The sequence below is a fragment of the Lemur catta genome, chromosome 1 (genome assembly GCF_020740605.2).
Source record: "Lemur catta isolate mLemCat1 chromosome 1, mLemCat1.pri, whole genome shotgun sequence".
Taxonomy (NCBI): Eukaryota; Metazoa; Chordata; class Mammalia; order Primates; family Lemuridae; genus Lemur; species Lemur catta.
The window spans coordinates 156,915,849-156,931,034 of NC_059128.1; the positions used below are offsets into that span (position 1 = coordinate 156,915,849).

Below are 15,186 nucleotides of genomic sequence, written 5' to 3' on the forward strand. Positions count from 1 at the left end.
AAAGTCAGTATTAGTATCATGAGTCTGGTTTAATCAGTCCAAAGTAAAAAACAAGCAGGTTAATAAAATTTCATTTTAAAGTGGTTCAATGCTTTTAGGGCTGAATTTTTAAATCTAAACTACTAAAGTAAAAATAAAAACCTTTACGGTGAGAAAGTCTATAGGCTATAAAACATTCTGGGTAATTTTCTAAAAATAAAGTTTTTATTGGAACACAGCTACACCCATTCATTTAAGTATTGTCTGTGATTCCTCTTGCTACAACTACAGACTGGAATAGTTGCAACAGAGACCATATATACAGTGTTCTGGTATGCTAGAAAATGTTTTAAAATAAAATGAATGGTAAAATCATTACTAAAAAGAGAAAAAATATTCCTAGGTACTTTGGTTTAAAAGTAGCATTTTCAATATTCAAATATATTTTCTGTAGGATTTCTTTTTAACCACTTATGAACAACAAAAATTCCATCAATATTTAAAACAGATGGAAGATTTAGAGGTAAATGACTAGTATTTGTAAATTCTACTAGTTAGCAAGGGAGATGTTAACGGTTCCTTAAATGAGACTAAGCAGTGTGGTGGGTCTGTAACTGTATCTAGCGGAGCACGAGTTCCAGTATGCCTTTAACACAAAGAACCTTGAATATCAATCAGCATGCCAGTGTGTTTTAAAAACTACACCACCCACACATTTCCTCTGCCTCCTAGAGCTGCACACTAAAATAGGCTGAAGTTCAAGCCAGACGGACATACCCTTGTCAATGAATGTGTTAACTAGGAATGATAAAGTTGAGTTTACTTTGTCCACTAAAATTGTAGAGAAAAACCAGAACAAAACAAAGCTTGAGGGCAATCACTATAACAATTTTAAGAGGAAAAAGAGAAAAATCAACTCAAAAGTGGTTGAACATGATGATTAGCTCAGACTTCACTTTCACAAGAAGACTATTTTTTGAGCCACATATTTTAATAATAATTGTTGAGTAAATAAGGTTGTAACAGAAACAATGTCCAGCCAATATGTAAAATGATAGTGATCTGGTGAAACAACTGTAAAATCACCAGGCTATTGACAGCTAGAGAAATTCCACATGTTAAGCAACTCAACTGTAAAGAAATATTAGCGGTTTGAGATGAAAAATACACTTGAACCTGTAATTGAATTAGACAAGCCTCACTACACACAGGGCTACGTTGGTCACCAGGACACAAAGCAAACGCCAGATTACCAGAAGTGCATTTATCAGCCACAGTGATTTATTGAGTGCTTTAATAATACAAGTGTACATCAACTGATCCACAGTCAAAAGTGGCAGGTCCCTAAGAAATTTACAAGCACTTTAAGTAAATCAAAATACATATTATTTTGTTCAATCCAACAGTCTTCTGCGTGGGAGACAGAAGGCTAGTGATAAACAGAGTCTCAGTAATGCACAGTGATTCTGATTGAAGCTTTTGTACAAAAACTTGTTCCCAGTAGCATGCACCCACCAATAAAGACTTCAGTACAAAAAATTAACCCTAAGCACTACATTTAAGTAGAAACAAGATATAATTCTGAATCTGTGTTTTCCCGAAGATCACATAAAAGGAAAAAAAATCAAAATAAAACAAACAACAAAAAAAACAAAACCACACAGTAATATAAGAAAGCTCTTACTATTACAGATCCAATATTGTTTGCACTAAAAACAAAAAGTTCCCATCCATGTTGAGGTGGGAAAAAAAAAAAAATCCCAAATCTTTCAAGTTAACAGAATCAAAAAGGGAATAAAATGAGAAAAAAAGAGAGAGGGAGAGAAGAAGGCAGGAGGGGGGAGGGAGGAAGAAGTAGGAAGGGGGTATGGATGACATACCATCACAAAACAGTTCCAAATTTACTAAAAACAGGAAAATAAGAACCAAGGTCTGGAGGGGTGGGCAGGGCTATTGATGCACTTGGTGAATGTGCTTGCACAGGTCCGGCGGGGGCGCGGGCAGCGGGCCCCTATGTGGCGTACCGCTTGGTCCACTGTCTGGCCATCCGGTCGTGCTCCGCTCTGTTGGTCATGTACTGTGTGGCAATGCTGCCCACCAGGGGGTCGGCTGCAAGGGAAATAGAGTCAGAAGTCAGTAAATACCAGGACCTCTGCCTCTAAGTCGGAAAAGGAGTGTCCAGAAAGCAGAACCTTGGTTCAAGGACTGGGAGGGGAGGTAAGAAACTGCTGTTCTAACGTGGACCACCACTGCTATCTATAGCCGAGCCAGTGACAGCTGCTGTCAGACCACCTCTCACACCTGCTGCCCAGAGTCATCTATCTGTGGTTCACTAATACCTCCTCATTTTTCTTGACAAGTCTTATTTGCTCTCCCTGTCCCCACCATACACTTCTCACCCTGCTCTGCTTGTCTTCCAGTAGATATTTCACTGAGAAAACGCAGGTGGCTGTGGGAGAGGGACTCCAGGGTCCCTGATGAGCTCTCTGGGAAGAGGTTCAGCTGGCTTGGGCAACTCCTTACCCCTGGCCAGTACCACAGGCAGGGCACCCGTGCCCCTCACTGCCTGCTCTGAGGGGACTTCAGACCTTTAGCTGAACAGTCACGCAGCAGCTATTTATGAGATCAAACGAAAGAGGGGAGAGATGGTCTATTTCAAAATTTGGGAACACCAAAATCTACATAGCTCATTATTACAAAAATTCCAATAGATGTTAATAATAGCGAGGACTCACCATGATTTACCAAGTCCTGAAACTTGAGCATATTAATGACAGAGATCTCTGAGGGATCTACAAAAAGAAACTGGAGTGTGTGGAGAGTCACTTGCCCACCACGGAGAAGGGGTGGAGCCCCTCCAAGCCCACTTGGAGACAAAGTCCACACTCCTAACTACAGGGTGCTAGGAGATAGCTCTCTACTCAGAATGTTGATAGGATTAGTGTTTAATTAAGGAAAAAAAAACCAAGCAATTAAAAAAAAGTAACACGTTCCTAGAGATCCCAGACTCTACTCCTTTCCCTCAAGTTCTCTAATTTCATTCTTCCCCTGATTTTTACTTCTCCTATTTTTGGTGTTGAGAATTTGCATGTATTACAGCAGACAGGTAAGAAAGAACCAAAAGGGAAAATGAAAAAAAAGAATCAGCAAAAGCTATTGTTTTATATTAAAAAAAAGTAGGGATTATGTAAGTGTATCTGTGGTCCAATATCATCTGTAACTTGGGAAGATTATGAGACTCTAGTCTTGTAAGACATTCATGGTCATACTTTCTCAATATGAAACGTATAATAGAAACACCACCTTTCAACTGATCCATGGAGGCAGATGATAACAAAGGCTTTGAAAAACTGTTCAACAAGACCTTGCAAGTTTTTTTGAAATTGTGCTAAGCTTGTTATAATTATTCTAGGGAGAAGCCAGTTTCCTATATTCACTTGTATCACATATAATTAATAGACTTCCTGGTTCTATGAAGTTTGTTCACAACTTTTGCCTTTCTGCCTACTCTTTGTGATTCTTATTCACTTTCCCAAATGCTGAAACTAAAACTCTACTATTTAAACCAGCCCAGCCAAGATTCAACAAGATTTAAACCAGCAATACCGAATGTAGACACAAAAAAACTGAGAATTGACCAAGATACTTTTGAAAAAATGTGGTCTTTCAGTTAAGACCACATTGACCTTACAGTCTAAAGGGCCAAAGTGAAATCTGAGCCACATTTCCCTACCTTTGAAAAAAATTATCTTGTTCCAATTCCCAGTAGTCTAGAATGCAAGGCCTAGGGTGAAGCTTGGGCATTCTCAGTAGCTTAAGTCTACATTGCTCAAGACAAGTGTTTAATTAAATACAACTTATATTAGTGAAACACACTAAAGATCCATTCTAATTTACTGATTGAGGTAAGGCTTATTGTCAGAAGAAGGACTAGCGACATTAATGTTCTACCTCAAATAGTATTCTCACTCAGTGTGTACATACTGGGAACAAGACAGGTCTGTCATTTTAGCTCAAAGGAGGTAGACGGAGGCAAATGACGGATAAAGGGAACAGGAAGAGGTATGGTGGGAAAAGGTGTTACATCAAGTATTAACAGTATTTCAGTAGGGACAAAAGGGGCAACAATCTCAAAAACAAATTAGAGTGCTGATAACACAACATGGATTGTGCAAAAATTTTTCTGCATGCTTAAATAACATTTTATTTCTTTCAGGGTTCTTTTACCTTTTCAAATTTGATTTTAAAAAGAAAAATATTTGTGCACCTGTAAAGTTATATATCTAAATTAAAAAAATAATAACTTAAAGAAACCACATCAGATAATATATAAGATAGAAAGCTGAATGTGAAGATGGTCTATAAATTCACTCACAGAAAATGACTGTTAACATTTTGACATATTTCTTCCTACACTTCTTTTCTAAACACAAGATGTAAAAAAAAAGGGGCTTAATTTATAATCTGCCTTTGTAATCTTTAAAAAGATCACTATATGATGCATAACTTTTTATATTAATAATTACAGATCTACTTCATAATTTTTAATATTTACCTGAATTAAAAACCAATTCTGTTTATAGATATTTGGGTTCAACTTTTGCTTTATAAACATTGCTGTGAGCAACATTACTGTGAGTGCATCTTTGGAAATTTATGCAAATTTTAAATATGTTTAAAGTACAAAATCAAGGAATAAAATAAAAATATACAGAGGGAATTTAAAAAATCATGTGTTATTAACCAAATAGCTCTTAATGCTAAAAAGGTTTAATGACTAAAAGAAAGGATTGCAAGTAACTGAACTGAAACTATGCAATATGCATGTAGCCAGTGACAGGCACAGTGAATTTAATGGCACAAGATACTTTTTTTGTAGTATCTTTATATTATAATCCTAAGTAAGGTGGAATCTTCTTACAGGGTTTCATTATTTCATGGATTCACATATACCAGGGATGAAATAACAGTCTTCAAACATAAATTACTCTACCCTATTTCTTTAACCATTTCTTTCTGAAAAAGAAATATTTCCCATCCTTTTGGGTTTCCAGATTATTACTTTCACAAGTCTTTATTAATCTTTGAAATTATCACCTATCAGTTTTCCTTTCTACAAAAGAAAAGCCACAAAATTAATCAGTGGATAAGTAAATTGAAATCAAAGTCTCCTATGTTTTCTGCCTTTGTTCAACAATTATTTGAATTTTTGAAAAGAGAAGCATATTCAGACTTACAGAACACGGTTAGATGACTTTAAGCACCACTTACTTCTCCCAAATACCAGAGTGGCATGTATTAGAGGTTCCCTAAAGCAGAAGTACAGGCTCTACAGTGTGGACAAAAGAAAATCAAAGGAGTGAGAGTTGGGTGTACAGTGCTTTCCTCTAAACCACACTGCCTCATCTGTTTAATAAAAATCATGTCATTTTTGTTGACACAATACTAGCCATAAAATAACTAACTTGAGTGAAAGTGTAAGACTGAAAGATTACTGATGATGAGCAACACACCTTTTTAGCCACCTCGACATCCCGCATCCCACCTCTGCCTCCCTACACAGTTCCAGGAGCAAAGATATGCTATGCTGTTCAGTAAATAAACTTGTGGACTGAACAGCAATCACGGTTATTAATATTTGAAAGTGAATGAAAAATCATCATATTGCATATCCTACTTTGCCCATTTTTTTTTTTTTTGATTTGTGGTATGTGCATCTTTGATTCTAGAAGAGAAAGTCTCATTCTCTCAAGGCTAAGTCTGGGTACCCTGGAAGCGAAATGGTTTATAGCACCATCTAGAAAAGGGAGGATAAAAAAGGGGTTGAGACTAAAAGGGACAAGCAGCAGCTGAATGGTAAGAGGGAAGTGAATCCTGAGGGAATGGAGAAAAGACAGGCAGACTGCTGAACAGTTGATTGATTCCATTTGCAAGGCCAAAGAACATTCTATCTTGGTTGGTAGGTGGCATGGGAGAAATTACCTGGAAAAAATTTTTTTTCTTTCATAAGAAAAACATATACGTTCTTGAAGAAACACAAACAAAAATAGTATACATAGAGTGGAAAAGGGTATGAGCATTGGACCAAGAATGTGTGGGTTTATTGGTATAGTTCTACCACTAACTGAGTCACCTTGGGCAAATTACTTAACCTCTCTGTGCCTCAGTTTCCTCAAATGCAAAATGGAGACAATAATAGTACCTACTCCATAGTTTGTTATAAGAATTAAAGGAATTAATCCTTGTAAAGTACATTAAAAAATGGAAGACAGACATTCGTGTCATCCTTTAAAAGTATAAATCTGATTGTCTTGTTGAAGACATTCTTTTCAGATGAAATCGAAAGTCATGGCTCCAAGGTCTCCTGTGATCCATACCTTTACATTTTTGGCCTTCTCCATCCATGCTTAACTATAATAAACAACTTCCTGCTTCTTTAAATAAGCCCTGCTCTTTCATGGCTCTGTACCTTTGCTTCTGTTGGCTTTTACATGGGCATTGCTTCTTCACCCTGTCCTTTTTATTTCCCCTCTCCCACCTTGCACTCTTATGTTATCAAGACAACTTCTTTCCTTAAACCTCATGATCCAACCTCTGCTGGGGTCCAACTTTTTTTCCTGCAGCTTCCTCACTTCTCTCAGCCTTCATAGAATTGAGGAGAGTTAGGGCCTTGCTTTGGATTAGGCGCTGGCTTAAGAGAATGTTGTGGCCAGTTTGATCTTCTGTCCAGACCACTGAAACTTTCTCCATATCAGCAATAAGGCTGTTTCACTTCGTTATCATTTGTGTATTCACTGGAGTAGCATCTTTAACTTCCTTCAAGAACTTTTCCTTTGCATGCACAACCTGGCTAACTGGTACAAGAGGCCTAGCTTTTGGCCTGTCTCAGCTTTCAGTATGCCGTTCTCACTAAGCTTTGTCATTTCTAGCATTTTATTTTAAGTGAGAGATGTGCAACTCTTCTTTTCACTTGAACACATGGAGGCCATTGTAGGGTAAATTAATTGGCCTAATTTCAATATTGTTGTGTTCAGGGAGGCCCAAGGAGAGGGATAGGGATGGGGGAACATGAGCAGTCAAAACATATGACATTTACTGATTATGTTCCCTATCTTACAGAGAGGCATGGTTCATGGTAGCCAGAAACAATTACAATTGAAACATCAAAGATCACTGATTATAGATCACCATAACAGATGTAATAATGAAAAAGTTTGAAATTTGAGAATTACCAAAATGTGACAGAGATGAAAAGTGAACATATGCCACAAACCTTCAATTTGTAAAAAAAAAAATGCAGTATCTTTGAAGCTCAGTAAAGTAAAGCACAATAGGCCGGGCGCGGTGGCTCACGCCTGTAATCCTAGCACTCTGGGAGGCAGAGGCGGGTGGATCGCTCGAGGTCGGGAGTTCGAGACCAGCCTGAGCGAGACCCCCGTCTCTATTAAAAATAGAAATAAAAAAATTATCTGGACAACTAAAAATATATATAGAAAAAATTAGCCAGGCATGGTGGCACATGTCTGTAGTCCCAGCTACTCGGGAGGCTGAGGCAGCAGGATTGCTTAAGCCCAGGAGTTTGAGGTTGCTGTGAGCTAGGCTGACGCCACCGCACTCACTCTAGCCTGGGCAAGAGAGCGAGACTCTGTCTCAAAAAAAAAAAAAAAAAAGTAAAGCACAATAAAACATACTTTGTATGTTTACTGCATGGATAGACGGACAGAATGTAAGTAAGTAAGGTACATGCACAATAACAGCCATAAATAGCACAGTGACTCCACAAGGCAAGCGTTCCTCCACAGCACTGGCATTATATTAAGAAACAGATTTCACTGTAGAAGTTCATCCTTTATACATGAATTATTAGCAAATCAGAGACAGAGACATGGTGGTGATTCTGATACCTTTCTTTCATTTTTCTCCTGGTTGATTTTTTTAACTTAATTATTTTATTATTGAAATTTGTGGTCTATACTTTGCCATTTCTTGGATTCTTCAAGGCTATAATCCACTGCTTCTCCAGCTATTCCATTATATCTTTGACTGACATTATTCTTTTAGCTACCCACCAAGTCACTGGAGGCTTTCTGTGGGTTGGCCTTACAATGAGGAGAAATAATTCATTTTTGTTTCTTTCATGAAACTTTTCTTCCATGGTTTGGTCTAGCCTAGTTTTATTTTATTTAAGTCTTTTATAAAATTAAAAAGTAGTAGACTGGATGTGGTGGCTCATGCCTGTAATCCCAGCACTTTGGGGGGCTGTGGTGGGAGGATCACATGACACCAGGAGTTTGAGACCAGCCTGAGAAACATAGCAAGACCTGTCTCTACAAAAAATAAAAAATCTGCTGAACATGGTGACACGTGCCTGTAGTCCCAGCTACTTGGGAGGTGGAGGCAGAAAGATCATCTGAGTCCAGGAGTTGGAGGTGGCGGTGAGCTATGACGACGCCACTGCACTCATCCTTCCATACGTTTTTCTTGGAAATCACATAATAAACATTCTGCAACTTGTATTTTCTTCTGTAACAATCTCCTGTAGTTGTGTTTCTGAGATAGTACATATAGAGATGAACTCATTATTTTTAATAACTATAAGGCATTCTTTTGCATAGTGAAAGAGCATTCATTTTTCCATTTCTTTTAATGATCACATTTAGATTTTGATTTTTTTGCTATTAGTACTAGTATTACTTGTATAAATCTTTGAGCACATGTTTGAGTCATGCTGGAGGGTAGATTCCTCTAAGCGACAGTGCTGGACTAGAGTGTGCACATTTTAGAATTCTGGTAAATACTACCAAACTGTCCTTCAATAAAACTATGTACAATTTATCCTTTTTCTAGATGTTCCTAACAATACTGCATTATCAGTTTTTAAAATGTTTTACAAAGCTATCAGAAAAACAATATATCTGTCATTTTTGTATCTGTATTTAACTTGATGACTACTGAGGTTTAACATTTTGTCATGTTTGTTCTCTTGAATTTCTTCTTCTGTGAGGTGATGGTTCATGCTCTTTGTTCATTTTTTTCTTACTACTATGAAAACACTTTATATATTATAAGTATTAAGACTGCACTGAAGTTCAGCTTTGGCCTCAGTATTCAGCTGAAATCTGCTTTAGCCTATGGAAAACTGAATGGCCAAATGTCTCCTTCAATGTCATTTCCAGGTTTATTGAACTTATGGAGATCAAAGTTTATGTAGGTTACCATCATATCTAATAAACATAACATCATTGCTTGGTCTTATTGGATTTTCTGGAGACAGGGTCTTGCTCTGCCACTCAGGCTAGAGAGCAGTGGTACGATCATAGCTCACTGCAACCTCAAACTCCTGGGCTCAGGTGATCCTCCTGCCTCCACCTCCTGAGTAGCTGGGACTGTATGCATGTGGCACCATGCCCAGCTAATTATCTTATTTTTTCTAGAGATGGGGGTCTCTTTTAGTTTGCCCAGAATGGTCTTGAACTCCTGGTCCCAAGCGATCCCCCCACCTGGGCCTCCCAAAGTGCTGAGATCATAGGCCTGAACCCCTGTGCCTGGCTGGACTTATTGTTAATATCTGACTCCCAGTTTTTAAATACTGGTAAGCATTCTGAATGTAATTTGGGACTGAAAATCTCTCAGCCAAAGACAAACTGTATGACACACAAGGGAAATATCTGAAATGGTCTACACAGGTGTTCAAAATGAGACAGAAGAGCAGCTATCACATGTTAAAAGGATGCTGGAATAAACAGGTCTTAATGTTATCCACTGCAGATGCTAATACAGGTCGAGTATCCCTAATGTGAAAACTGAAAAGCTCTAGTGAGCATCTCCTTTGATAATCATGTCAGCACTAAAAAAGTTTCAGATTTTGGAGCATTTCGGATTTTTGGATTAGGGATACTCAACCTGTACCAACAGAAAAAGACTTGGTAACAACCAATGGCTGTTGCAGACAAAGTAGTACATCCAATGATTGTGCGAAGCAGCAAATGAATACAAAAATATTAGAAATAAAAATGTGCCTGGGCATGGTAATCCCAGCATTTTAGGAGACTGAGTGGGAAGGTAGCTTGAAGCCAGGAGTTTGAGACCACCCTGGGGAACACAGCGAGACACCATCTCTATAAAAAATAAGAAAAATCAGCCAGGTGTAGTAGCATATGACTCCAGTCCCAGCTACTTGGGTGGCTGAGGCAGGAGGATCACCTGAGCCTAGGAGCTTGAGGTTGCAGTGAGCTATGAGCGTGCCACTGCACTACAGCCTGGGAGACAGAGAGAGATTCTCTCCCTTAAATTTAAAAAAAAAAAAAAAGTTTAGGTAAAAGTTTCACGTCTGCCTCTTAAACATTCAGAAAGTATTTGCTTCTTCCCCTTCTTTTTGTGGTTTTTTAGAGTTGGGGACCTTGCTGTTAGTCAGGCTAGAATGCAGTGGCTATTCGCAATTGTGATTATAATGCACCACAGCCTTGAACTCCGGGGCTCAAGCAATCCATTCTGCCTCAGCCTCCCAAGCATGCATCACCTAGCTTGGCTTAGAAAGCGTTTTCTTTAAGCACTGTACAGAGCTTCAGCCTGTGGAATTGCTTCACATCGCTGCTTCGTCATCAGCCAGGTTTTTAAGTCTAGGAGTTGAAGAGAGAAGTCTTTACCTTTTTGTTACTATTCGAGAAAAACGAAAAAACTTAATGACCTGATAGCAAAATCTCCATTAACAGTAACCTGTATTGGCATACATGGCCTCAAAAATTCATGCTTTTCATTTGGTAACAACGAGCATCTGTTTAGGTATCACACATGTGCAGAGGAGCCATCTAGCAGCTGGCAGTGCTGAGAAATTATACTGCTACACCATAATAACAAACTTTAAAAACATATTAAAATTTTAGTAATAAAATTATAATATTACTTAAATTCTTGAAAATAAATTTCATATTTATTCTTGTATCTCAGAAGTTCATTTTATGATGGGAACATTCAGCTTTGCCTCAGGCCGTTCACTGATTTTAACACTAGTTGTTCAGTATTCAGCCAAAATAAGATTAGGGCACCTCTAAGGATGATACCATTCATCTATTATGCATGGAGAAAATATTTTTTCCCAGTATATCATTTGTCCTAATTTATGGTGTCTCTTGCCATATATAAGTGTAAAAATTTTAAGTAGTCAAAACAGTCAAACTTTCATTAATATTTTCTGGTTTGATGTCATGTTCTCTCTATTCACTGCAGTATTATAGACATATTCTTCTATTATTTACATTCTTCTACATTTACAATAACTTTTATGTGAAATGGTAACTTTATCATATACATGCATCCATTATATATCTGGATCTGATTCTACACTTGCTATTCTTTCAATAGATTCATTTGTATTTTGCTTTATTCATACTTCCTGTTTTTACCACTATAGCTTTGTAGCAGGGCTTGATGGATGCTAACCCTACCTCATTCCTTTCCTTCACTATAATTTTTTTTGGAGAGCCCTAATCTTGATGAGATCAAGTCTTGGAGCAATTAAAGCTACTTTACCCTAGGGATGTAGGGCTTTCATGTCCATTTAAAGAATGTTATCAGGATTTAGGAATATTGGAATTCCTCTGGGTCTACTAATTAAAAATCAAATGATTAGGACAAAGTTGGTTTTTTTGTATTTTGGAATGTGGGGAAACCAGACTACTAATTATAGGCTTAACTCAAACAAGAAAGATTAAGTACCCTGAACAGACATATTGTGTGTGATTCATAAAGTGATTAAGGGAGAAGAATGATCATTTCCATGACTTACATCGAATGGTGGACATCATCAAACTAGATGTAAAATTGAGAATGCTAAATAAAACTGCATACAAGTCTAGCAAGATGTGCTTTTACTCCAGAATTATTAACTAGGGCTGCTAAAAGAGCATCAAGTACCCCAAATTCTAAAGAGACATTAATATCACCCTTAGGAGTCCATCACAAAACATGGGAAAAGGAGAGAAAGGAGGTTTGTGGGAGTACTGAGCTACCAACTTGGCAGTGTAGTGTGTGCAGTAGTAGAGGTGCCCTGTTCTCCTCTCTGCCACAAAAATGAGGAGATGACGACTTCTCTATCTCAAAGCCACCTGAGGAGAGTAGCTTTGTTAGAAAAGATTGAGGGTGCCGGCAAGAAGGAGACTCTTCAGTGCCATCACTGGCTGGAGATTTAAATCAGGTATAAGCTACTTAGGCAGTTGACCTGTTCATCTGCCCCTGGACTAGCTGAGTAGAAAGAAGGAGCAGCAAGGAAGCATTCTGAACTATCCTTGCTATCTTGTCAATGTCCTGTAAGAAGGCAGCACACAGGGTGGGCAAAGATACTCTTAGGAGAATGCTGTGTGAAAGGGGCAGTGGTGGTCTGGAGCCTGCTTACCAGATAATTTTTAAGTTTTTAGGATTTATACAGAGCCATTATTAAAAATAAAATTATATAAACTTATAATTAAATATTGTTACAAAGGTAATTAAATACTTAACTCACCACTTCTTAATCATTTTATTGCACTTTACTATTATCATCTATGCTGGTAGTTTTCTGTCTATTCTATTTGCACGGTGGACAGAAGTGTACTACTGTGCATCTTGTCCCTGTGTACTCAGTAAGGGTCATGTTGGTAGGCTAAAATCGGCAAATGCTACAAATCAGGACTTAATTTATTGTTCTGTTGATTGTTTAGACTTACAGAAGTAATAAAGAAAAGGCTAATAATGCAGATTAAATAAAAATTAGGGGATATATTCTTCTAGTATTTGAGAACTATTACCTGATTCAGCAAAGAAGTTGCTCATGACATTAACAAGTCAAGTTCTAACTTCTATCTTTATTTCACTTTTGTCTTACTGCATAAGACACCCAACATTCATGTTAAAACTATACTCATTTGTTAGCTGCAACCATATGATGAATACAGATGAGAGTTTGGCAAAAATCAATGAAAGTCTTCCGGAAGAATCAATTGGCTATATGAAATTTGTATTAAAGAGTATTATATATTTTATTATTATTTGTAAATTATGTACTACACATTCTTTACATCAGGAAAATGTATAATAAACTTATATAAGTACATATGCACATACTGCCACCCTCCCCCAGCTGGTTGTTAAACATTTACTAGTACACCACTGAGGAAGTGGTTGGTCAGAGATGCTGAGTGAGGGCTGGGTCTTCAATGTCAGGGAACTGGGCAGTGAGCTTTCCAAATTACCTAATGTGAAGTGGTATTTTGACACCTGTCACCCAGAGGGCATGGATGGCAAAGCTGTGTTTGCCACAGATGCAGGGAGGATGGTAACCATGGAAAATTAGGTAAAGGGACACTGTTTTCTTGCCTATTACCTACTCCCTACCCCCAAAGAGTTAGGGATTGGACAGGGAGAGGAAAGGAGATAGCTGAAAACCACACCATGTTTCACCCACCCTGATGGAGTGGAAAGAAGAAATTAGATTTAAATCAGATATAAGATGGGAGTTTTAAAATAGACCAGATTGACCTCCTTAAAACTGAAAACTGACCTGAGTACTGTCAGATCTGCTAGATATTGTTATGGGATAGAAAAGCAAGATTCAACAAAACATGGCCTAAGGCAGTGACTGGAGAAAATTAAAACCAACACAAATTAATGGCCCTTGAGTTGAGACTGCTCAACAAATAGTAAAAATACACTGGCTATACAGTATACACTTGATAAAATATTTTTAAAAACTTAAAAACATCTTATAAGTCTACATAGCAGTGTTATGTACATTAAATCAATGTGTTTTAAAATATAAAGTGTTTTGCTAGAATAGACTCATCTAAGGCACAGCACAGATGGTACGTTCCTACTGAGAAGCTATCAGATTGCAATTCTAGTCTTAGTTAAGCAATAATTCCTAATGTACTCTCAGAAAATGTCCTTACAGTAGAAGACTTGTTTAAGACACCAGAGATCCACACGTTACTTTTCCCAGATACTACTGCAAAAAGCTGTAGCTGCAGCAAGTAGTCCAGAAAACAGGCAAGTAAGCCAAGATATTGGAAGGTAGACTTTAAAAATTAGCTTTGTTGAGATATAATTCACAAATCATACAATTCACTTGTTTAAAGTGTACATGTCAATGGTTTTTAGTATATTCACAGAGGTTATACAACCACTACCACAGTCTATTTTAGAATATTTTCATCACCCCCAAAACAAACCCTGTACCCATTAGCAGTCATTCCCTATCTCCCCCAATCCTCCAAACCTAGGTCTAGGTATTTGCTGATTTACTTCTGTCTCTAAAGATTTGTCTATTCTGGAAATGTCATATAAATGGAATGCAGTCTTTCATGACTGGCTTCTTTTATAAAGCACAACGTTTTTAAGGTTCATCCATGTTGTAGCCTTCCTCAGTACTTCATTCCTTTTTATGCCAAATAATTTTCTATTGTATGAATATAAAACTTATATTTATCCATTTATCAGTTGATGGACACGTGGGTTGTTTTCACATTTTGGCTATTATACTGCAATGAACATTCATGAACAGCTTATGTGGACATATGTTTTCATTTCTCTTGGGTATGTATCTAGCTGTGAGATTGCTTGGTCTTATGGGAACTGTTTAACTGTGTAAGGAATTGCCAAACTGCTGTCCAAAGCAGATGTACCATTTTGCATTTCTACTAGCAATGTATGAAGGTTCCAATTCTCCATATCCTCACCAATACTAGTTATTAGCTTTCTTTAAAACCTAGCATATGATATTGTCTTATTATAATATTATTTTATTATTATATGCTAGATTTTAAAGAAAGAATAGCTTATGTCCCATTGGCCTATACCCATCAGATATCCAGCTGTTTTTTAAATATATATATTCTCTATAAACATTTGTTCCTGCCAACCATAGAAAATAAATTCTCTTTAATTGGAATATTTTTCTCATGGTCTCTAACCACGAGAGACAGATTATCGTGATCCTCTCTTCCCTCTACTTCTAGCCCTGATGGAAGTAAAAAAATGACAACAATAATCTAATGAGACTTGTTTGTAATGCACACCTTTTCTTCCAAATAAAAAAAAATTTTTTCCCCACAGTCCTCAAATGTAATCCACCCACCAGAAACCAGTACTTCAGTATGTCAACTTGCCACCCCCCAAGTCTGTCCTGTTTGTATTCATCTTCAGTGGCTGAGTGGGACGAGAGATGGTAGTGAGAGT

The 15,186-nt window shown here is 37.4% G+C and overlaps 1 protein-coding gene across 2 annotated transcripts in view; it reads right to left on the reverse strand.

The window, feature by feature from the left end:
* Nucleotides 1-1,238: 1,238 nt before the first annotated feature.
* The window catches only part of LOC123628350 (ubiquitin-conjugating enzyme E2 E2), a 333,898-nt gene continuing 319,950 nt past the window's right edge, over nucleotides 1,239-15,186 (reverse strand). For both annotated transcript variants that reach the window (XM_045538028.1, XM_045538038.1), the window contains exon 6: nucleotides 1,239-2,088. In XM_045538028.1, coding sequence (XP_045393984.1) covers nucleotides 1,991-2,088 — 98 coding nt within the window. In that variant the 3' untranslated portion in view covers nucleotides 1,239-1,990. The remainder of the gene's footprint in view (nucleotides 2,089-15,186) is intronic.